The sequence below is a fragment of the Salminus brasiliensis genome, chromosome 18 (assembly GCF_030463535.1).
Source record: "Salminus brasiliensis chromosome 18, fSalBra1.hap2, whole genome shotgun sequence".
Lineage (NCBI taxonomy): Eukaryota > Metazoa > Chordata > Actinopteri > Characiformes > Bryconidae > Salminus > Salminus brasiliensis.
In genome coordinates, this window is record NC_132895.1 from 14900728 (window position 1) to 14924394 (window position 23667).

General features: G+C 40.3%; 1 protein-coding gene across 1 annotated transcript; it reads right to left on the reverse strand.

Annotated features, from left to right (window-relative positions):
• Positions 1–1834: 1834 nt before the first annotated feature.
• usp28 (ubiquitin specific peptidase 28) lies at positions 1835–22961 on the reverse strand. Its single transcript, XM_072662784.1, has 26 exons — positions 22839–22961; positions 21556–21630; positions 21140–21263; positions 19797–19884; positions 19491–19653; positions 16596–16682; positions 16206–16343; positions 15928–15998; positions 15759–15835; positions 14894–15042; positions 14672–14799; positions 14459–14554; positions 14216–14374; positions 12073–12287; positions 11703–11773; positions 11312–11540; positions 10125–10439; positions 9906–10039; positions 7945–8217; positions 6409–6504; positions 6137–6315; positions 5795–5873; positions 4780–4859; positions 4572–4695; positions 3068–3263; positions 1835–2007 (listed from the first exon to the last, which is right to left on the reverse strand). The coding sequence occupies exons 1-26, from the start codon at positions 22959–22961 to the stop codon at positions 1835–1837; spliced, it is 3642 nt and encodes a 1213-aa protein (XP_072518885.1).
• Positions 22962–23667: the final 706 nt, after the last annotated feature.

The window sequence follows — 23667 nt, forward strand, 5'->3', positions numbered from 1 at the left end:
CTAAATCCAGGATATAAAGTGGGAAAGCGTGTTGTGATGGATTTGAAGAGATTATGTCTCTATAGCTTACTTGGCAATGACAATTCTTTTGTGGAGATTACAGAGGAAGAAAATATACATTTGTCTTCGTTACGCATGGAGCTGTCATTCGTACTAGTTTAGGCAAGTGATTTAGCAAGTTTTGGGAAACCCTCCAGCATGCATTAACTGTAGTTCAAGGGGTTTAAAAACGGTTTCACCATAATCTACTGATACCATAGTAGCTGAGTTTACAATATAAAGAAGAGAGCCAGTGTGCATCTTTTATTTTTTAATCGTGTTTTGGCTGATACAATGTGTAAAGACCACAAGGCTTGCTTTGTCTTTTGTTAAGTCACTAACAGACTACATAAAACAAGACGTTAATGAACATTTATTTGGTGCTCAGATGCTCAAGGCTTTAACATTAACCACTTAATTATTAATTCTTAAACTTAAAATAAACCCTTCAAAATAAATGGCTTAACAACAAAAATAAATAACTCATCATGAAATGATGAAAACCAAACATTAAGTAACAATTAAAAAAACTACATGACCGCAAACTGATCTAAACTAAATCCAAAACAGTAACATACAAATGACAATACCTGTACAATCGGGATGTCTGTCTTAGAGGTCCTGAAATGACTCCTCCTAAAATAAGCCAGAAAGATAGTTCATGCAATGTAAAGAAACGATCTAAAGGAATAATTGTATTCTTTCAAAGCTGGAGTGAAGCAGCACTGCATCTGCTGTAGTTTCTAAAACCCTCCAATCCCACTGCGGCGAGGGTCAGCTGGTAAGCAGCTCTGAGGCCATCGGAGTCACAATCTTGGCTTGACGCAAAGTTCATGACGGAGAGACAAAAAATGACAAATCTGCTCAACACTTATCATTCTGTCTGTCTCATATACGCACAGTATCATTGCTGTCATACAATACCTCATATCTTCAAAATGTCAACTTTACAGGACAAGAAAAAAGCATTCTGCACTTTCAATGGAAGTCACTGTGAATTGATTTTAGCTTAAGTAATACTGGAGCATTTTCAGTTTCAACTGACCAATAGAAATGCCAGAGCCGAATCATGTCAGAAATTCAAAATTGACAAAAATGGATATATACTCAATGTCTACAATGTCCACTGGAACACTTTGAGTAGGTTTCCTATTTCATTCATTCAACAGCATTCAGAAAAATGACAACATCAAAAAGAACATGTTCAAGAATCAGAAAAGTCAGAAAAACACAAGAACAAGAAAGACAGAACTCAAGTGGCATGAGTATGATAAAGTGAGAGAAAGTTTATTGAGGGTCAGCACAGGCTTAGAGGGATGGAACAAAGAAGAAGAGAAAACAGAAAATCTGAAATAATGGAACTACGGTGAATGGCCATTTTCACAGCAATACCAGACTACAGCAGATCTGGGAAGTCAAAGAATATGAAAATCTGTTTTTTTAATACCTTGCCTTTACTGTCCTCCTTTAATCTTGCATTAACAACATTAGCATTTAAAATGTATTTTGTGTTACGAAATGACATCCATTTGATCTTTCCTGAGATCAAACATCTTGAAAGAGCATGAGCAATCAAACGACAGCTCTTCCAATACTTGAGTGTGCAATTAAGTGTCAGGGATTGACCAAAGGGTCGTGACAAAAGTGATACAAATATGTATAAAAATCTACAGAGCTCTCGAGTCAGTGCAGCAACAATAGAAAACCAGTGTTTGACTTGTCAGCCTGAGGCACGGGCTAAAAGGTAGCAAATTACCATGATGCTGCCTCGCATGGTTAGATGTTCTGTCGGTTATCACTTCACAGTGACAATGGATGTGCTGTGAATGGACTCCATGACGGCTGCCAGGCGGCTACACAGGTCGTGGGGTGACTTCCTCACTTTTGGTGGTTCCTTCAGCACCACTCTCTCAGCTGAGCAGTCAAGAACCCTTGGCAAGAACTCGCCCAACTTCTCTTGTAGAGACTCTGTCATATACAGTGGGAAACATATACACGATTACAAACTGCCAATGTCCTCCTAACATCATTCAGGTATGTTCCCTGACATCAACTTATAATTTTTATGTGGTTTTGTGTAGCGAAGACAGTCCACAGTGGCACATCAATTGCTCTTTGCTCTTTACCACTCAGTTCCCTCTGGCATCAATGGCCTGTGGCCTGTTATGCTGTTGGGAATCACTCAATGTGTTCACAGCGGGCACAGCTAATATCAATTCTCAGTACACCTTTACTATGTCAGCTCATGAAGTTAGCAGTTTTTGAGAAGCTACCACCCTTCTCCCACTGTCACAGTCATATCAGAATATTATTATCATGCCTGGTTTGGAATGAAGTTGGCCTGGGACGTTACAGATACCAGGTAACAGGTTACGAGTTTGCTGCATGTATAAATAAACGAGCACATCAGTCAGTTGTATCAGTGCAAAATTATCACTATGGGCAAAGGACCGAATTTGACTGATGTCCAAAAAGGCATAACACTAGGGTACTGGTGTGAAGGATAGCAGCATTTTAGAAAGCGCTAACTTCGTAAGAGGTTCTAGAGCCGAAGTAGCGAGGGTGTACCGACAATGGACTTCTTGCACATTGAGTGCCTCCCAAAGACATAACAGTGGTTCTCCATGAGCCATTGATGCCAGAGGGGAAGGTGACTCAGCCAGTGGTACAGAGCAATTGACCAGCCACTGTGGAACAGCTCACTAGTGTCACCTAAACCAAGAGTGTTTATTCCCACTATTAAGTAGTGGGCCCTAATATTCTGAGATGACTGTGTACATTATACTGTGCCTTTAATATTGATGTATGCAAATAACCTCTTTTCTGCTGCTCTTTTGCCACATTAAAAAATATGTCTAGCTATCTGGATCCTTTGGAAGGCTATGCAATTGTATGCTGTTGGACTGAAGAATGAACATTACTCTTTTCAGATGTGAACAGTCTGAAATAATACATGGCTTTCCATGATTTTGGCCTTTTAATCAGCAGCATTTTACATGTTTACATGGATATCAAGTGAATGATTTACCATCCATATCCTGCTCCAGGTAAGAACACCAGCGGTTTCTGATTGCTTCAATGATGTCCATGTCCTCCTGGCTAATGGTGTCTCTGACCATGAGGTGCATGCAGGGGATAACACAGTCGTTCATGATGGTCACTCCCTCCTCCACATCATTCTCTTCTCCGCTCTTGAACAGCGTGGCTGCATTCTCATTCAACTCCTACAGCAGACACAGCAAATGGAAGGTCACTACACTATGGAGCCAAAACATTAAGCCCATTTAAAGCTAAATATCTTATAAATATATAAGTATTTTCTTAAATTTGTTTGCGAGAAAAGTCCAAATGAAAAGTCTACATCTGATTCATGATGATTATAAACTGCATAACTGTTGAATGATGGATCTCATTGTCCTCATAAATTGAACAAATTCCATGTAAGAAAACATTGGTGAATGTCAGAAGCTCAGTGTAAAACCCTGTAAATGGGTTTTAGGAAGAAATGTATTTTTAACATCGGTTGATGAATGAGGCCCATTGATTATCCCTTAGCAATGGCACATGTCCAGGTATGGAATGTACGGTCAATGTACAAACTTAACAGTTCTTGTAATCATCAGAAGAAATGGTCAGGCATGAAGAGTAAAATGGCTATGGCCAAATTAACAAGCACAGTCAGAACATTGACTAAATGGCTAGTCTTGTGGAGTGCTCTTGGTCATCTTTGGTGAACAACGTCCTACGACCAAAACTGGCGACATGTTGTTGGACACCCAAGACCTATTGATGTGTGAGGACAACAAACTGACAGAAGAGCTACTCTCTGACAAGTCTCTGTAATTTTATAATGATAGGTAGGGGAGGAATACCACAATACACAGTCCATCACATCACAAAGTTGCAGACCAGTTAGAGAGCCCATGCTAATCCCTGTCCACTGTCAAAAGTGCCAACAGTGGGCACTCACAAACGTCTGGACTGAATCTTGGAGCAATGAAAGAAGACTGCCTTTTTCATGTTACTTGGATGACCAGGTTAGTGTGCACCATTCACTTTAAGGTAAACAGGACTCAACAGACTAGGTGGCCTTCCTAAAGAAAAAAGGAGTTAAAAGATCTGATGATTCTTGGTTTCAAATACCACAGGGCATCTTCACAGGTCTTTTAGAGTGAGCTGTTTTTGTTGCTTGCAGATCAGCATATTAGCCAGGTGGGCTTAATGATTGGCTCATCTATATACAGTGATGTGTATCAAACTAAGAATCCTTGTGTAGGATTACTTTTTGTCTTTCATATCCTGAAAAAGCTCTAAGTCCTATAAGACATCTGATACATATGGCCTCTTATTTAAGGGCCTGGTATGGATGAGTCTGGTTTGAGTAGGTTGGATCTAAGTGGATTAGAAATTTTGCAGGGATTCGTTTTCAAATTCCAGCACAACATTTATAACCTACCTGCTTCCTATACAGTAAAATGTAGGTAATGCAAAATAATATCAGATTGCATATTAAAAGTGTCAAAGATACATACTTTCAGACATTTTCTCCTGTAAAGTGCTACAAGTTTCTGATCCACTCCTTTCTTCTCCCCGGTTTTAAGCAGGGCTGCGTTGTCTTCGTAAGCGTGTGCAAGATAAATCAGTGCTTCCCGAACTCTACACAAGAGAAATATCATGTCAATGCAGGTCAGTTCTCAAGGAAAATGGAAAAAAAATGTTCTTCTCACAGCCTTCACATACTTTCCATTCTGGTACTGCTCAAGACCTGTCAGCAGGTAGGCAAACACCGTCTTGAACATGTTGTAGTCATCATGCCATTGCTAGTGGAAGAGAGGATGAGAGGGAAATTAGTTTATACATATCCAGCTGACTGGTTGGCCTATATTGTGCATCATTCAAAAAGCTGTCTGAGCTGAAACACTCCACACTTATGGACTTAGGAGAGAATGGCACGTTTGAAAAATGCTCATTACAGGGTTTATAATGAGTGTTCGGATGTGGGGCTTAGTATGGAGCAGGCGGGTAGAAAGCAGCCAATCAGATGCTTTTCTACTTTGTGCGTCACTGTGGTGACCTGTGCGAGTATTAACATTCAGAAGGTCACAATGGAGAAAAATCTACATATATATCTACAATGCAGATAAACTACATAGAACCACTCTCTGAATAAAATGTCAAATGTTGGACAGATCACTTGTTTTAACTTTAGTTCTTACTTTATCACGTTAAAAATAATAAGAGTTGACCTCGTTACATGTTGAGTCTTAAGTAGGTTTTTGCATATGAACTCCTGAAATGTCCGGGTATTATCCAGAGTTACCCTTTCACATGTCGCGTACAGCCGAAGACTTCCCGTGTTATACACATTATCACTACAGGAAATGTTATGCGAGGTTTAGGCAAGAGGCAGCGCCTGTGTGGCATGCACAGGGCACAAAAAGTATGCTGTGGAAATAGCAGTTTTTTTTTTTGTTTACAGCACACTGAAGATGGCGAACAAGGCTACCGGCTTATTTATAATGATTTTATCAACACACCCACTGAATTGTCTGGAAAATTACCTGCTCTATTCACACATTGTCTCACTCAGACATTACCCAGACTTTGTACTAGGGAGCTGGCTGGATAAAGATCCAAGTAAAAAACCGGTACAACTGATTTGGATACTTGCGTTCACACATACAGGTCCTCTGACTAATGTCCGGAAAAGTGCTGTGTTGCCGCACATTTCTGAAAGGAGCTTTAGTGATCTTACCAAGTACTCCTCCATATCCATATCTTCTGGTTTGATGAGACGGAGTTTCGTTCTGGCCTCTCTCATTATACTGACAGCCCTGAGGAATAGATAAATAAAATTCCAGTCTTTTAGTTACACTCTCCAAACTAAATGTTCTTATTTTTGCATGCAGGAATATAACAAGGCAAATATTTATTCAGTAGTCATTCAAAGCGTGTACAGCATGAATGATGACAGACTCTACCATAAACACAATAAAATGACCGCTCAATATATTCTACTTGGTGCTTGTCAGCAAAGCTCTTTGTATCCATTTTAGAAAGCACAAGCTTGAAAGACCAAACAGAAGAAGATGAATACCTATCGTCAAAGCTCAGATTGCGGTCGCCGAACTGCTCCAGCAGAGTCCTCTCGATGATGCGGTTGGGTGCTTTGTTCTGGAAGAAATAAACCAGCACATGCTGAAGCCGAGGGTCCTGCTGTGGGGTGATTTCCTCCTGAGACAGCTCAAACAGCCTGGAGTACTCTTCATGAAACGCCTGGTGGAAAGCACGAATCACCTCATTCATTCAGGTAACATAATAAAGAATGTGCCATAATAAAGAATGTGACAAGTCTAAGAAGTAGAATACCTTTATAAGGCCTGCCTCGGGGCCATCTTTGTCAAAGACATGTCTGGCTTTGGCAATGGCAAGGATAACTCCTTGCATAGCAGGGGTTAGCATCATCTATGTGATTAAAAACACAGGACATGTGTAAGCAATTGTTACAGTATAGAGGCTTAGAAAAGATTATTATGAAGAAATTATTCAACATCATATTCACTGCCAGTGACAAGTCTGAGCACACCATACATGCAAACATGTTACAAATTGGCCATCGTCAATGATGATAGATTTAGAGTTTTTGATGTTGGGAAGGGCAGGGAGTGTCTGATCTTTAGCAATATACAGATTTTACATTTAAAACATATATTAAAAAATATATGGACATACACTAGATGTCCAAATATGTTTAAGGACACCCTTCTAATGAATGCATTCAGCTACTTTGTGGTACCCATCGCTGACACATGTATACACACGCAACTTGTCTAGTTCCTGTAAAGAGGTATTGCCAGTAGACTAAAACTGTCTTGAGCAGATAAACATGAACTTATTGGCACCATGCGGGTGCCACCAGGTGGGTTAGAGGGGTATAAGGTGGGTTAGAGGGGTATAAGGCATTGAGCTGTGGAGAAGTGGAATTGTATTCTCTGGAATAATGGTGCTCCATCCAATACTTTTGGGATGAGTAGGGGATGAGACTCCTGACACTGAATGGAAGTCCTCAAAGTAATGCCTCAAAATTAAGCAGAAAGCCTTCCCTGGACAGTAGAGCCAGTTACTCCAACAAAAGCAAGACACTTCATCTATATATAAAGAACATTATTATTAACAATTTATGTTAATAGGAATTTCCCCACTGCGGGACTAATAAAGGACTTATCTTATCTTATAATATGTTATCTCATTGAAATAATGCCACTTCAACTCTCAACTTCAGTTAAGCATTGCAACTTTCACATCTGGCATGAATGACTGGAATATGATTTTTTGTCTGTGTATTGTAGCAACATAATTGCAGAAAGTGTCCGAAAACGGATTTAACACTCACTTTTATGATTGTTTATTTTGTTCTCGGAACGCCGCCACAGCTAACAGAATCATTCTCACTGGCTGGTGTGTGGAGCTAAATAAGCCCGTAGGGGATTTGATTGTGTGCCCACTGCCTCTTGCTAACTTAAGAGCTCAAAGAGTTACAGGAACAGCCTGTAGAAGTTCTTGTGCTTTCACAATTCTTCCCTATATTAAAAATAATGTCGCTAAATCTGATTAAGGGTCATTTTCGCAATTCACTTAATTTTTTCACGTTTTCATGTGAAATACATAAACATACATAACCAGACTAGTCCCCACTAGAGATGGAAGACTACTTGGTCATAGGCCTGACCTGGTTATTTCATACCTTTATATAAACAGACATTTTTGTACTGGAAATAAATTTCCACAAACATGAGGAATTCTACTATTTATATATTTTTTTAATTAAAAACAAAATTTCAAACATTTGCTTTTGTGATTACATTCCAAACGTGATGCATCTTTATGTTCTGCAAGAGCTCTTACCTCTTCGTTATATCCGTCTGCGTCGGAGAGCACCAGGATCTTGCCCACGTTGGGGATCTCCACCTCAGACACTTCATTCTCAGGCTGTCTACGTCCGGTCTCCTCTGCAGATGCAGCCTCTGCTCCACTCTCCAAAGGCTCCTCAGGCCCCTCAGGCTCAGCCTGCGGCTCAGACCCTTCATCTGGTCTGGTCTGCTCGTTATCTGTCTGACTGGGCTTCTTAGTGTCTGCTTCCACTGACCCCTGCTCCTCATGAAATGTCGATACAGGGCTCTAAGAGGGAAACGAAGCAAATATCACTTGTGTACAAAGCCAGTTTTTTTTTTTTTTATCAAGATGGCATCTGTGAATCAAGAGTGGAAAAAGCTATTTGCTTGGCCATCTGAAAATATATTAGCGTAAAAACAATATCTGGACCTCACCACTAGAGGTCACATCACTACCATTTATTAAGACCTTGAGCGCACTATTTACAATGCCGTTGCTGCCTTCAAGAACAGTGGGTCACATTGAGGAACATCAATCAGATATATGAGTCAAAGGCCTGATTAAAATCAAGAGAAAACTCACGTATTGATGTCTGAATCAGAACCCAGAGCTGTGTGTTCTAATGACAGAGCTGGTGTGCTGATTGAAGATGAGCGACTGAGTTAAAAGCTTCAGTAGCTACTTTTCTCCCTAGAGATCGAAGAACTTGAAGCGAAGATGACTCAGAGCGCAAACAATTGCCTGTTGATTGTAGCGTCATGAGCGAGTTCTTGACAATTACTCTGAACAATTGAACAAATGAGGCCTCATGTCGTTGGTGCCCATAACTACAGGAACCCGAGACCCCATCTATTTAAAGCATTAGTGTCTTGCTGTGGACACAAAGTGCCCAACAACCCTCAGTGAGGGTCAAGAATGCTGGGCAGACCCTCAGTTTCCTGTGCACACTCTGCCTTTCTGCCTTATCTTCTTACCAGAGGTCAGAGGATTTTGCAACAAGACAAAATATTTTACAGGGATAAAATGAACTTCAACAGCAAATTAAATCAAATGCTAATGTTAACTGTATTACATAAGTTTAACTGTGCATACAGTATATCTCCTGTTCACACTTGCTCTTACACTCATCGCCCAGAACAGCCTAGTATATATAATGAAATTAAACCCCTTCCCTCCTAAAAAGGCCGACTGCACGTACAAAAGAGTTAAAGTACTACCACTTAACAAGGACATGGTGTTATTGATGCGAAGAACTGACAACTATTCAGAACAGTGCCCCCTGTTAGCCTCTGTAAGGATCGGTTGCTCTTGTCGAATGGTTATATTTACCACTCAAACCTTTGAGACCATTAAGACCAGGATAAACCGACAAGAAAGGCATCCCTGCTCTTTACATATCCACAAATAACCTGGTGTTTACGTTGCAGAGTCTACCACTTGTATTTGTCTATAATTATTTCTCACTTAATGAAAACAACCCATGTATACTATATGGATCATTGTGAAGGTTTGACTACATTCAGCAACAAGAGCAATAGTGAGGTCAGGACATTGGATGATCACCACCGACCTCATTCCCAACTCCCCACCTCATCCCAAAAGTATTGGATGAAGCACCTTCATTCCAGAGAATACAGTTCCACTGTGGGCTTTATACCCTTCTAGCCCACGCCTAGCAGTAGGCATGGTGCCAATAGGTCCATGTTTATCAGCTCCAGAGAGTCCCATTCTATTGGCAATACTTCTCTACAGGGACAAGCTGTTTCAGCACAGGAATGGGTGCAACCTAAAGGAGCTGAATGCATTTATTAAAAAAGGTGTCCACATACATTTGGACATACAGTGCATTTGGATCATTTAGAACATCTACAAAACAAACTAGAACATTGGTCAAAAGTACAGTAACCAATGTGTGACCTACAGGGCGATTTTTGTGTGACTAATTTTTGAAGGGGATCAAATTACAGGCTCACCTGACTCCTCTCTGGCCTCTCATCCAACTGGCTTTGGACCAGATTTTGAGAGGAAACCTCCTCAGCCCCCTCCTTCACCTCTTCACTGCTCTGTGGTGACAACGTCTCAGTAGCTATTGGACTGACAACAGCTTCTGGAGAGCACAAGAACCCGTCATACGATGATGAGCTGTAACAGATGTCACGCGTTATCCTACCTCGTGTTGAAAAGTAACTGACCTTCTGTTTCCTGGACTAGTTCCTGCACTGGCTCTGTGACTGGTTCTTCAGCTGCCTCCTGAGCATGTTCTTGGTCTGAGGCTGGCGTTGGTTCTGGCTTTGGATTCTGTGGTTCTGAGCTGGGCTCCTCTCTTTGGAGGTCAGTATGAGCTGAGGGAACCGGTGGCTCCTCCTGAGAAGCTTGACAGAACTGCTCCTCCCATTCCCTCAGCTCCTGCTGGAACCAGCGGTTGTCCTCGCGAACGTAGCGCCTCAGGATGGGAGGAAGAGAATCCATGCCTTGCAAAACCTGTCCTGTCTCGTCATCTGTATCTTCTGAAAAGAACGAAGGAGATATTTAAACTTTAAAGCAGACACCTTTCTTACATTCATAACTTTATAGTCTGCAGTAGCACAGTTGCTGAATTATTTATAGTTGTTACTGAATAATAAGCCTTAAGGCCACAGTTTAGCCAGTTTACAGTTTGACATACTGCATTTTAGGTGAGGAGAAAAAAGAACCTATTAATCCACTGCTTTAAGATTAAATATGTAAGATTCAGTAAAAGATTAACCAAATAAGCCTGCAGTTTAAAGAATCCTGACTGCTAGCTGCTATACACAAAGAGGATTAGACTGTACAAGGACAAACAAGACACAGAACTCAATCATGTACTGTACAAAAAAAACAACAACGAACAAACAAATAAATAAATAGCTTTTTTATATAAATTCAAATACAATAATCTGCAGAAAGAAATATGATTTGTTAACTTCAATACAATCCAATTCAATTCAAATTTATTTATACAGTGCTTTCCACAATGTTGTCACAAAGCCGCTTTCCAGAGATCTGGGTCCGAGCGTCTTTTGAGCAAGCCAGTGGCAACAGTGGCAAGGGAAAAACTCCCTCAGATCAAGGGGAAGAAACCTCAAGAGCAACCTAAGGCTCAAAGGGGGGGACCCAGCCTCATCTGGTCAAACAAAACAGTAATCTCAAACACATGGAATTGAGGTCTGGACTCTGTGAGTGGGCAAAAACCTGAGCAAATATGAGCAAAACCTTACATTCTGTATTTATTTCTAAATATCTCCAACTTTGAGCTCAGTCATTTTCCTACATGGTGACATCTTAAGGCTGTATTATTTTCATGCACATTTCTAATCTGGCATCCCTAAAATGTTAGGCTACGGCATGGAAAAAGTACCTGTTATGAGGTGGGGCAGTCTGTCGTTGATGTACATGAGACAGTAAGCACTGGCGTTAGTCATGCCTCCGTAAGAGTCTCGCACTAGCTCCTCCCAGGACGACTCTGTCACCATGACATCGTTGTACTTGAGCCAGCATTTGTTGGCATGGTCATAGATGTAGGCCCAGTAATGTCCAGCAGAAGCCTGTCCCTCATGGACGAGGACTGCATGTAGTCTATAAGGCACCTGAAAAAAAGACACCAGAGAAGAAATCATTGTCTCAGCAAAAGCAGTTAAAGACTAAATGCTGGGACCTAAAGTGATGCCATTGCAAAGAGCACTGGAAATATAAAAACATCTCCAGCTCCAGTCTCAAGTGCCAAGGGCTGTTTGGGATATAGACTTTACCTGACACAAACTGTTATCTGAGTACATGCCCTCCAGAGCCTGGCTGACCTTGTCAATGCTGGCCTTCAGCTCTGAACGCAGGGAGAGAACAGCGATCAATAGGGTGCACCCGAGGCCACGCTCCTGATACACTCAACACATTAGGATATCTTCTCGAAAATAAGGCTGCGCTCTAATACAATACGGTAAAGGGCACAACATGTGGTCCTTGAACAACAGTCAATACTAGTGGGCTGAAAGGAACAAAACATTTTCTGCAACACTTGGTGGCACATAAGGATTCGTTTTTTCTCTTGTTCTGTTTCTCTTGATATTTCACACAAACAGAAAAGAGCTTTAAAATGCCTAAAGGTCTGAGCCAAAGACGCACCATTGATGTTGTTCTCCACTTCGGTTCTCCAGCGCGTCAGGCAGCTTCTGACGAAGTGCAGCTCCTCCTCTGTCACACTGTGGGGGGCCGGGTGCAGAGGCCCATCCATGGGGGGTCTGCACTGCGTAAAGGGCTTGTGTATGGGCGTCCTCTGTGTAGTGGTCTGTGTGCAGCCTGAACCATCTGATGAGCCTGCATCTTCTGGTTCTGTTTGGCTGGCAAAGTTTCAAGGAATGAAGCTGATTATTAAATTTGACAATTTGTTGTCTGAAGGACAGCAGAAGTTTGTGGAAGTTTTTTAAATTCTATATACACACACACACACACACACACACACACACACACACGTGGAATCGAAATTCTTCAAACTCATTTCAGGTTTATTGGCAAAATTGACAAACTTTCAGCTGTTTGCAACAAACCAATCAAACCAGAACAATTTAAATAGCTCAACACAACTAATTTAACTGCTTGTACAAACAGCTCTGAAAAGTTCCCTGAGAAACATCACCAAGACGTTTTGTTCTGTAGAGTGATAAAACTTTTCTGCACTATGAATCAGAAGTATGTCTGCATGACAAAGAATAAAGCATACACTGAAAAGCACACCCAGTCTACAGTAAAGCATTTCAGTGGCTCTGTGACTGATTTGCTTCCTCTGGCACTGGAAACCTGCAGAGTGTAGCAAGATGAATTCAAACATGTATTAAGATATCATGGAGAAAACGCCATGCCTTTTTTAAGGAACGTAAAGCATGGGCGTCATTTGGCCTTTTTAACAGAACAATTATCCCAAGCATATATCAAAGTCCACCAAGGACTTTGAGGTGCGCAAGTAGTAGTCCTGGAAGATTCTGAAGTGGCCATCGCGGTCACCAGACTTGAACCCCATTGAAAATCTTTGGTGGGATTTGAAGACTGCAGCCCACAAACCCAAACATATTAGTGATCTGGAGGCCATTGCACATAAACAGTGAGTTAAAATTCTGCAGGATCGCTGTACACATCATGTTTGCAGCAGATCATAATAGCAAAAGTGTGCAAGTACTACAAATGCTTGTCATGAAGGGGTTGAAAGATTCTGGTTTGATTTGTTTATTGCAGCTGACAGCTGAAAGTCCATAATGTTTGCCAATAAACCTAATTTAAAAAGGGGGTTGAATGATTTCAACTGCAACTGTATTTAATAGCTAATGTACATAATTTCCTTCTTACCCAAATCCATGTGGTGTTAATTCCTTTAGGGTTTGCACTGGACATTTAAGGCTAATATGGTGTTATATACATGTTATATAAATAGGAATTAAAATATTATATATGTGCTAAAATAAAAATGTAGGAGTACCATAATGCTTAACCTTTTACAGTATTATTACAGTAAGTATACATATAATAAGCAGGGTTCTGATAGTATTGCTGACTTTATATTGTTGTGTATTTCTGTTTTTGAAGAAACGTTTTTGATGGCTCTTTGTAAAACGGTACAGCAGCCTTCACCCCTGTAATCCTGTTTTTCTGACAGTTAATGGACATCACATCTTTATTTTGTTGACCTTTTCTACTCTAAATATCACAGTGAGTCTGAAGATTGCATTGCAAACTTTTCCATGAGCTGTGAAGATGCCAGGATGAGTAACATACTAAAACAGCTATATAAACAGCTGTACAACATAAAGCATGAGCATCATTTTCTGACTGTGTGATGGTAGCTTATCAAACAGGAGCTGCTCTGCATATCTAAAGGTTCTCTAATAAAAAAGCCAATTTGTTTGACTCTAATGCAGTGATGGTTTTGCGTAGCGCCTATGATAATAATACTGTCACAGGATATTTTGACCTTATTAACGGGACATGTCTAAACACCAGTTTCCCTAATGACAGTAATTATATAAGCAGGTTTACCTGACATTACTTTACAGTTCAACAGGGTTTGAAGCAAGTTTGTAATCACTGTATGCACATTGCACAATGTTAATTGGTGGCCATGCTATTCTATTACTACTTAGCTTCATTCGCTTCCAGTGCAGAAAGAAGGAAGCATGAAGTCTTGGCTGATCAATTTGGGAGTGAGTGGAAAATCATGTACACATGATTTAAAATCGCTTAAAAAAATGCAGTTTTTTGGAAAACAGCAGATCCTTGCCTGGTGTTTTCTGAGCTGAGATCCGTGTGTGCAGCAGGGTTGGCAGGCGCTGTCGCAGTAGGAGATGTGTTTGTGGGCTTTGTGGTGGCAAACTCCAGCACATACTGCAGCATGTCTGCCAGGGGATACTTGGTTGGCCCAGAACCATAATGTTTGTAGCTTTAAAACAAAGAGAAAAGCTAATGCAGTGTTTGCGGAAAACACAGAATGTCCAATTTTCAAAATGTCCAATTTTGTACTGACCTCTCAAGTTTCTGCTGTAGAACTGTTAACTGGTCCTTGAGCCGCTTCACCTCTCCTCTTCTTCCATTAGTCTGTTCAACGTTTTTGTGAAGGTATCTGCTCACAAAGTATGGAGAACACAGCAGATATGGTCAGCAATTTTTTCATAATCTATGTATCAGCTCTCATTAGTTAATAAAAAGTCCTCTACGTATATAACATATTTCTTTTTACCTGTCCATATAGATAACCTGGGGAAACTCCAGTTTTTTGTGTATTTTTTCTGGCCGTCCTAAAGACTGATTGAACTCAAATCTAGAAAGTTCAAAGGTCAACACTGGTGGGAGCTTTGAGAACCATCTCTGAAAAATATACACAAACACACATCATGTTTAAACAATATATACTGCAGTACAGGGGGAAAACTAATGTGTCACCTTGGGTCAGAATTCTCACCTCTTGGCCAGAAGAAATTGTCTGATCACAATGCAGAGATTCAATCTCTCCTTCTACCATCGCACCCTCTAAACATTCATCCAAGTTGTTGAAACCATTCACCTGAAGGGGGTACTGTCCGAACTGTTCAATGGTGGACAGAGTCTTACCTGGATAAAGTGAATTCAGTGATGAATTTCTGCGATACAGTGCTGTGCAAAATCAGAAACCACACCTTGTTTATTTAAATTCTAGTCAAACGGCCATTGAGCATTCATTTTTCAGTGGCAAAAAAAATAAAAATAAAAATTATATATATATATATGTGTGTGTGTATGTGTATATTATAATATATAATATATATATACATACTGACTTTTGTATTTAGTAGTATCTTAGATCATTTGGATCCTAGCCTATACAAACTAGCAAAGGATATTGCGGCAAAAAATTTTCTACTTCTCACCATCCAAGTTATCCCATATATTCAATAATGTCAAGGTCTGGATTCTGATGTGGTCAGTTCATTGTTCTGATTTGCAAATGGCCTCCTTTGTCTGTTTTCTTTTTGTAGTAAGGGCGTTTGATCATCTCTTCATATCCTATATTCTTCAGTGTTCACCTGTCTTTTCATCTTGATCTTGACTGTCTCCTCTCTATCAAAGATGAAAGCTTTAAGTGCTGTTTACCTGATGATCAGAGTTTTGAAGGTCCCAGGCCTTGTACTAATCTTTATTACAAGTACAACATCTAAAATCACACATTTAAAAAAAATAGACAACTAATGGCCAATTTGGCTGAAAATAAAGTCAAAGAAAGGTGGTTGCTGACCTTTGCACATCACTGTGTATCTTACAAATATGACAAGAAAACTGTTTGGTCGTACCCTCGTGAACTCTCTGAGCTACAAATGTGCCGTAGAAAAGCTGGACCATTGGGTTGTCTTGTTTATCTTCAGGATTACTGGAAAATCGGAGAATCCATTTTAAGGCACATTTGCTTTTAATTGAAACAAATAAAAACAAGTCAAACTTCCTTTAAGCTTTTAAGCTCACCTTCCATTAGCTGCCAGCTGGAAGGCGTCCTCTAGCCAGTCAAGCAGCTTGTGTGTGAATTCACTAACATCCTAGAACAGGGATAAACACTGCTGTCTCACACACTCAAATCACAGTCCCTACTTAACCAGATCACTGTGCCTTAATCATCTGCTGTTCGGTGAGAGCAAATAAGGCATACATTATACACAGTGCTAAGTTTTGGGTTAATGAAGGCCAAATGCGTAATAAATCATTTCTGCATGTTAAAGTCATTTGCTTAACCCAATACTCCGTACCTGTTGCGCCTCGCTGGTCCTGAAGGCATCCCTGAGCAGCTCTACGGCTGCAGAGGGGTCTACGAACCTGCGGTTGGAGCCCACCATCAGCGCAAAGAGGCACCGCAGCTCCTGCATGAAAGCAATGTTTCTCTTTTCCTGAAAAAGAAATAAAGACGTAAACACATTTACAATTACTTATACAGTGACCCTGCACTCATATTGCTGAAATGTACTTCCCATTATAAAATATACAAACAAAGGGTCTTCTAAAGCTTTCACATATCATCAGAGTTTGATTGAAAAGCACCCTGAGAAGCACTTTTATATCCCAGAGTGGATCTAAAGCTGTGCATGTGAGAACGTCAGTCAGAATATGAGCCAGATCCTCACAGGCGGCTGATTACTCACAGAGTGGCTCTTGCATTTCTCCAGCACGCGCTCCGACAAGCAGTAATTGAGCACCAGTCTGCGGAACACCGGCAGATGGAACAGAGACTGAGAACAACAAGAGCAAAAAGATTCTCCATAACTCAGGCATATCATCTTTTTCATTTGCTTTCATTTACAGCAAGACATGCTCATCAATAGAGAGTAATGGCAGAGGTGGGTTTTTTGGATGTTAAAACACCCAGAAGTGGGTAATTGCTGGGGTCGGAGCTGAGGATAACATCAATGCTTTTTTGTCACACAACAAAATGACAGGGGGCGGATGAGCTCTCGAGTCCTCGAACTGAGCCCATTAATACTCAAGTGGTGGAAACATCTGCTCCAATTAACCTATGTCAACTTGGAAATCTGGCACTTTGTTTCTAGCAACTCTAAAAATAAATCTCATGTCTAAAATATCATATCATGAGGCAGAGTGCAGCAAATATATGCCAAACATCTAGGGCTGGAATTATTATGAGGCAGTAAATTATACATTGTACATACATACACTGAAAACTAATATTGGCCTACAGTAGGGCACCTACACATATTGAGTGAAAGGCACTCAGCAAGTGGACAAACAGTAAAACATAATGCATCAAAATTTTGAGTTTTCAGTTTACTATATATACTGTCACTGTCACACAAAACCCTGTATATTCAAACTATCAGCTTTACAGGAGAATAAAAAAACCTTTGAACTTTCAGTGGATGATTCCAAATCATTTTGGAGCATTTATATTGGTCCATTCCTCATAATATGTTTTGACACAATGTAAAGAACAACAAGAACCAATAAGGGCAAAATGGAGATGGTTTTGCCCAACAACAATGCTATATATACACAGCATTTTATGTATGAATATCGGTGCTGTCCAATGAAAACATGTATCTGCATTTTTGTCCTTTCAGCTTTTTGACATACAGTTTTTTTGTTTTTTTTCCCCCTCCTTTGAACCCTAAAGCTGCTCTGCACACTATGTAGATATTTCTGGATGAATGGACCAATAGAAATGCTCAAAAATGAACTGGAATGAAATTGTTTTACACTGACTTCCACTTAAAGTTCAGAAGGCTTTTACCTTCTCCTGTAAAGCTGCTGTTTTGAACATAGTTTTTCAATGGACAGCGACGATATACAACAGACTGCATCTTCTCATTTGGAAGAAATGTACACACACGGAAATTTAACACATTACTTTGTTTTTCAGTGTATAAGAGCTCTTAAGCCAAATGACACCACACCCATAATGTTTGTTTCAAAGAATAACAGTGAACTAACAGCATTTGCCTCAACTAATCGCTTATCAACCTGCAACCTGTTTGTATGAAACATAGCCTTTAAAGTTAATTGCAGTGTGTATCATCCTGCACTATTTAATTAGCTCTGTGGTCTATCAATATCAATGAAGGCTTGAATTTCCACACTGAAATCTGAGAAGCTCAGCTAAATTCATTCTGGAGTGACTGTAATAAAATTAGAGCACTGAGATGCTTTTGCACCGGTGGAAAGAAAAAAAAAACAAAAAAACCTGCCTCATCTTTTCAAGCCTCCTGTCATTAGCAACACCGGTAATATCATTTGCACAGTATGGCTCGATTACATGGTAACAGGCTGTGGAAGAACATTCTGAATCATTTTTGATCCCGCTAGAACACAGAGTTCTGTAACTGCAGTCTGTTTACATACAGTACCGTCCAAATGTCACATACTGTGCAAACGGCACAAACACAAACGCCTAAAGCTGAAAATGTAAAACATCCTAAAATCCCACTCAGATCCACCACAGCAGGCCCCTGACGTCTATTTGACGTCAAAAAGACATCGGACTCCAAAATCGGACAGACGTTGAACTTGAAAACCTGGTCGATGTCAAAATCCAACATTTAATTGTGGTTGAAAATCACATATTGGTCAAAAAACAACATTGGATTCACACCAAGCTCAAACATTAGACAGATGTTAATTTTTGATTGGAAGTTACCTGTCTGTCAAAGACCAACACTGGATTGAAACTAAGCTCAAATGTTAGACAGATATTGATTTTTTAGTTGCTTAACACCACAGAATTTTAACAACATCAGAATTTTACGTTGTGTTATGAAGTTTAGCAGACGTTGTGTTATGAAGTTTAGCAGACGTTGGGTTATGAAGTTCAGCAGACACTGGGTTTGGTCATCATAGCACAACTAAATGTTATTTTTTTGTCAATAAACATTGGCATGGGATGTTTGTGAGATGTTGGATTTTGGTCACTTAACATTACACCTTAAAAGCAATAAAATATCAGCTGTTGAAAGATGAAAGCTTTAAGTGCTGTTTTTGAGGGACAGAGTTTTGATGGTACACCAGGGCTTGCACAGTTGTTAGAAGTCCCAATTTCTCTGTATCTTTGAATACTTCTTTGAACTTTGGTTTTGGGAATTTTGAAATTACCAGGCTAATGTAGCCAGTAAAGGTAGGTGTGATTTAGTAAAGAACCTTTACATCAAGTAAAGGTTCCTTTAAAAGGTTCTACACATTCACAAATTTATTTTACAAACTTTGCTCTTTATGGAACCAAAATGGGTTCTTCTATGACATCCCTCAAAGAACCATCTGAAGCACTTTAATTACTTACGTATCAGAAACCACGTAAGCAAGGCTGTTTGTGATTGCTTAACAAGTCAGTGCAAGTGTGTGATTTAGGCATGCAGTGTAGCTTGCATAGTAGCTTCTAGTACCTATTAGCAACATTAGCCTCATTGCTAAGTGCAAAATGAAAGGAGCAAACTTCAGTCTCCAAAGACATCTTGGCTGAGAGACTTCATTTAACGAAAGAAGGAAAACTGTGTAAATTGTACAACCATGCCAAGACAGTAACAGTGACTCACCTGAATGACAGCGCTGAACCAGCAGGTGTTACCCACATTCCGGATGCCCACTGGCCAACCCTCCTGTCTAATCCAATCTGCTGGGCTGCAACTCTCTCTTGACGGCTCGCTCCTCTTCCTCTTCACACGAGCGGCGTTCTCCTCAGCGCTGGCCTCCAGAGCTCTGCAGGACATCAGGCCTAGTCAACACTACAGCTCCACTCTTACTCAAAGGACCAACTAATGTATGTGTTTAATAGTGTGTCTGCTGTTTATGGTTTCTTTGATTTAGAAGGTAGAGGTAAGTTTCAGAGCATGCTGGGATACCTGTGGAGCTCTCTCTCCTCAGCCTGGGCCTGCTGCGACTCCTGCAAACTAAGCTCAATTGCAGCCTGCAGTTCATCCTTAGCTTCGTCTAAAGACAAACAGTAGTTACAGAGAAGTGTGGACATGCTCAAGTTGTTCAAGAAGAATAAATGTGGCGCAGTAAAATGTAAACTCTGATTTTAACAAGAAAACTTCAGTCATTTAAACAGGAATTACACAGGTTTCATTTGTATAATATCTGCATAATTTGGTGCAGTGTAGCATAGTGGGTAACAATGCCTTCCCCATGGCCTTGAGTCATTGAGCAAAACTCCTCCTGCTACAATCACCTGCCTTTGTAACAAGATTCAAATATAAGTTGTTCTGGGTGAAAGCATCAACTTATCGTACATGATAAGGACATGACCTCTAACTATATATATATATATATATATATATATATATATATATATATATATATACACATATATACATATATACATATACATATACACACACACACACACACACAAACATATATATAGCATAAAATGGTCAATCACAATGGTCAATCAAAATCACAATTATTTCTGGGACAATAATCGACATGAAAGTAAAAGTAATTTAGTCAATAAGATGTAGACAAAATCGTTGTTTGGTATTAAACGTTGTAGAGAAACATACAGGCTTCTTTTTCTCCACAGTTGTGGTGAAACTACAAGCTACAATGCAAATATTGCTTTGTTTTATACTATCCTGGCTTTAAAACTTAGGAACAACTCAGCCAGTCTGCATTGCTTGGCATGCAATCACTGATTAAAATATCTGAGCAATAAGTTATACATAACATTCTTTTTTCAACTTAACTCATCAAATTAAGCTTTGTGATAAAACTGGATATATCACACATATTACTCAACTATTCTGAATTTGTCAGAATAGTATTATAAGTCAACTTATAATAAATAAGTTTAGTTGGTTTCTATTGGCAAACAGACAGTGTGTAATGCAGTCACTTTGAGTAAAACTCACACCTTTCCTATTTGCTCCTGACGGCATCTATTTGCATTCTGGGCATGGTTTTCTCCCCTGGCTCGTTGTCAGTGTGTAGCTGACTATATGATTTTTTTCCTTATGGACTCTTCTGGACTTTCTGACCACTGTTGTTTTCAGCTGCTAAAAAACACAGTTCTGTACAAAGAAGAATTTAACTGCACCTAAATACTTATTTTTTAAGCTCAGTGTTCGCATTCCTTCAAAAGATTTGGCCATGTTGGAGCATGCTGAACAAATGGCAAAAAGTTTTTTTTTTTTTTTTTTCGGCTGTTGAGTGTTTTTAAGATACATTTTTCTTGTGAGCTTACTGTTGTGAACATTGGAGGCTTCTGTGTTCTGGGCTACAGCAGAAGGCTCCTCGGGCACCTGCTCCTCCTCTGGTGTTTGTGTTGTGAGGACGCCAACAGCATGGCTAATGTCACCCTGGCTTGCCTGGTGTGAAAATAAATCAGTTTATCACTGCACAATCGCGGCACTTGGTCATTAAATCATTATCCATGAGCTTTTCTGTGAATATGTTAGCACAATGTGTAAACTAGAAATCCAAATCACAATATATATATAGAAGCTGATGTTCAATTGAGCCAGCAGCAGTAAGGCTAGGGGGAAAAACCCCACATGGTGTAATTGACATATTTACAAACACCAGTCTGGTTTATGTTCTTGAAATCTAGGTCAATGGGTTCACATTACTGCTTATGCAGAGGTGTCGGCTTGAACCTACGTTAAGGGCACTCTGAAGAACCTGCATGTCCTGAATGCCAGTGATCTCCTTCAGTTGGTTAAGCAGCATTTCATTCTGAACAGACAAACAAACAAACAAACATTCAACAAAATCAGCCCTCATTTTTTTTTTTAATTGGCACTTAAAATCAAGCAAGTTGCAAAGGTGTTCAAGCAGGAGAGAATACTGCATGTGTAAACCACCGACTTCAAAAACACTGCAAACCATATGAGAAGCAATTTGCCCTTAGATTTATCACCTCAGCTACTTCACTTCAGGCTCTAATTTCACCTGAATGAGGGCTGAAGGCGGCGGGGAGCCACAGAGCGCAGACCAAATTGCATATGACAGACTCTTATAAGATAACATCTTACCAGAGACATTCTTCATACAGACACACATGCCTCTCAGGGTGAGGCATATTAGACAGCAAGAGTCAAAGAAATCCACCTTGCACAGTCTCAATCTCTTCTTCGCTCAATCTCTCAGATTGGGCCGGCTCCATTTGTTAAATACTGCATGGGACCCAGTCTTTGTCAAAGGTGGGATGTAAACATAAAAAAGGGCTATGGGCCAAATGAGAGGAGCGGGGGTGGTGGTGGTGGTTTGGGGAGGTGTGAGGGGCTATATAAAGCAGCTCAGGCAGCAGGTGGAAATGTCAGAGAGGCAGTGGAGGCAGCCAGAGACACTAGCCTGGGAGCAGGAGACATATATGGAGAGCTGAAGGCCTGGAAGCCTTGGCTCACACTCTATTTTAGGCCTCCGACACAGATAACGCCGCTGTTTATCATGCCACCCAGGTTTGAGTGACAAAAGCAGTGGAAACTTTTCAGTTAAAAAAGTACAGTGACCCCTGATACAGGTTTGAGTATATTTAGGGAAATTAACATCACAGATGAAATCTTTAAAGGTTAAACTTGAGAAGGAGCTAGTTACCACAGCAAAACTACAGAAAAGTCCAAAACATGCAAGAACACAAGGAAAAATGACTATTGCAGAATTTGATGGAAATGTTTCCATTACAGGTTTAACTAATAAAATATCTGAAGAAGTGAAGTAGAGTTAACAATGGTGTACAACACAGCCCTAACTAAAGGGGAAGGTCTATGCTCTTCACTCATGTAATAAACTTCATTATCACTCTCTCAGTACTCAGCATTCTGTAAAAGCAGCTTTCACAAAAAGTAAGCACACACTGCCGTGTGTTCACAACATATAAACAGCGTCAACGTGATTTTGCCTCCAAAAATAAACATTTTCATATTTTAACGCACACTTCTCACCAAGTTTGCAGAGTTTTCCCCATGTTCACAGTCTTGTTCCACTTTCATGGCAGCAGTGCAGGACAGTTGGATTTTTTGCCCCCAAATTCCTTCGCCCTGACTTCGGAGTATGACCTCCTCCATGGAGAACTCTCGCGCAGGTTTTTCCCACCCGTAATCCGTCCAACCCCGCCTCTCGCGCCGCGATTGGCTAGTGGTATCCCATTACCGTCGCTAGGATTGGAGACGGGCTGCTCTTAGCCAATCATAGCAAAGGAACAGCTGATCCTACTAGCCAATCAAAGCGCACGACCCAAGCATTATTACCCAATCCCAGTTCAAGAAGAGGCCTTTTCCGGAATACAGGTGGGCTAAACTTCACACTGATTAGAGACGTTAGGTTAAAGGTTATCAATCAGCAGACCACCAAATGATCAGCAGTGAGACCATCAGGGATGCTCCTTCAGAAATGTACTACACTTTAACTGAAGACGAAAAAGTTGATCAAAATAAAGGAGCCACCACAAAATAAAAAGCCCTTCATATTTGACTAATCTCTCTCTCTCTCTCTCTCTCTCTCTATATATATATATATATATGACATTTCTGGTCATTTTCTTACACTAAATACATATAAATGCAAATTCATTTTTGGTAATAATTTTGTATAAATCCCAAGTCTTTAGCCTAGCGTTGATATCCGCTGGTCTCGCTTCCCAAGGTGTTTGCTTGCCGCATGCCACCCTTGAGTGCTCCATCTGATATGTAGTGCTAGGTAGGTAGCTCTTGTCTGAGCTTTTAGCCTAGCACTGGTCCCGCGCACACCTGGGCCTGGTTTGAGTAGCAGCAC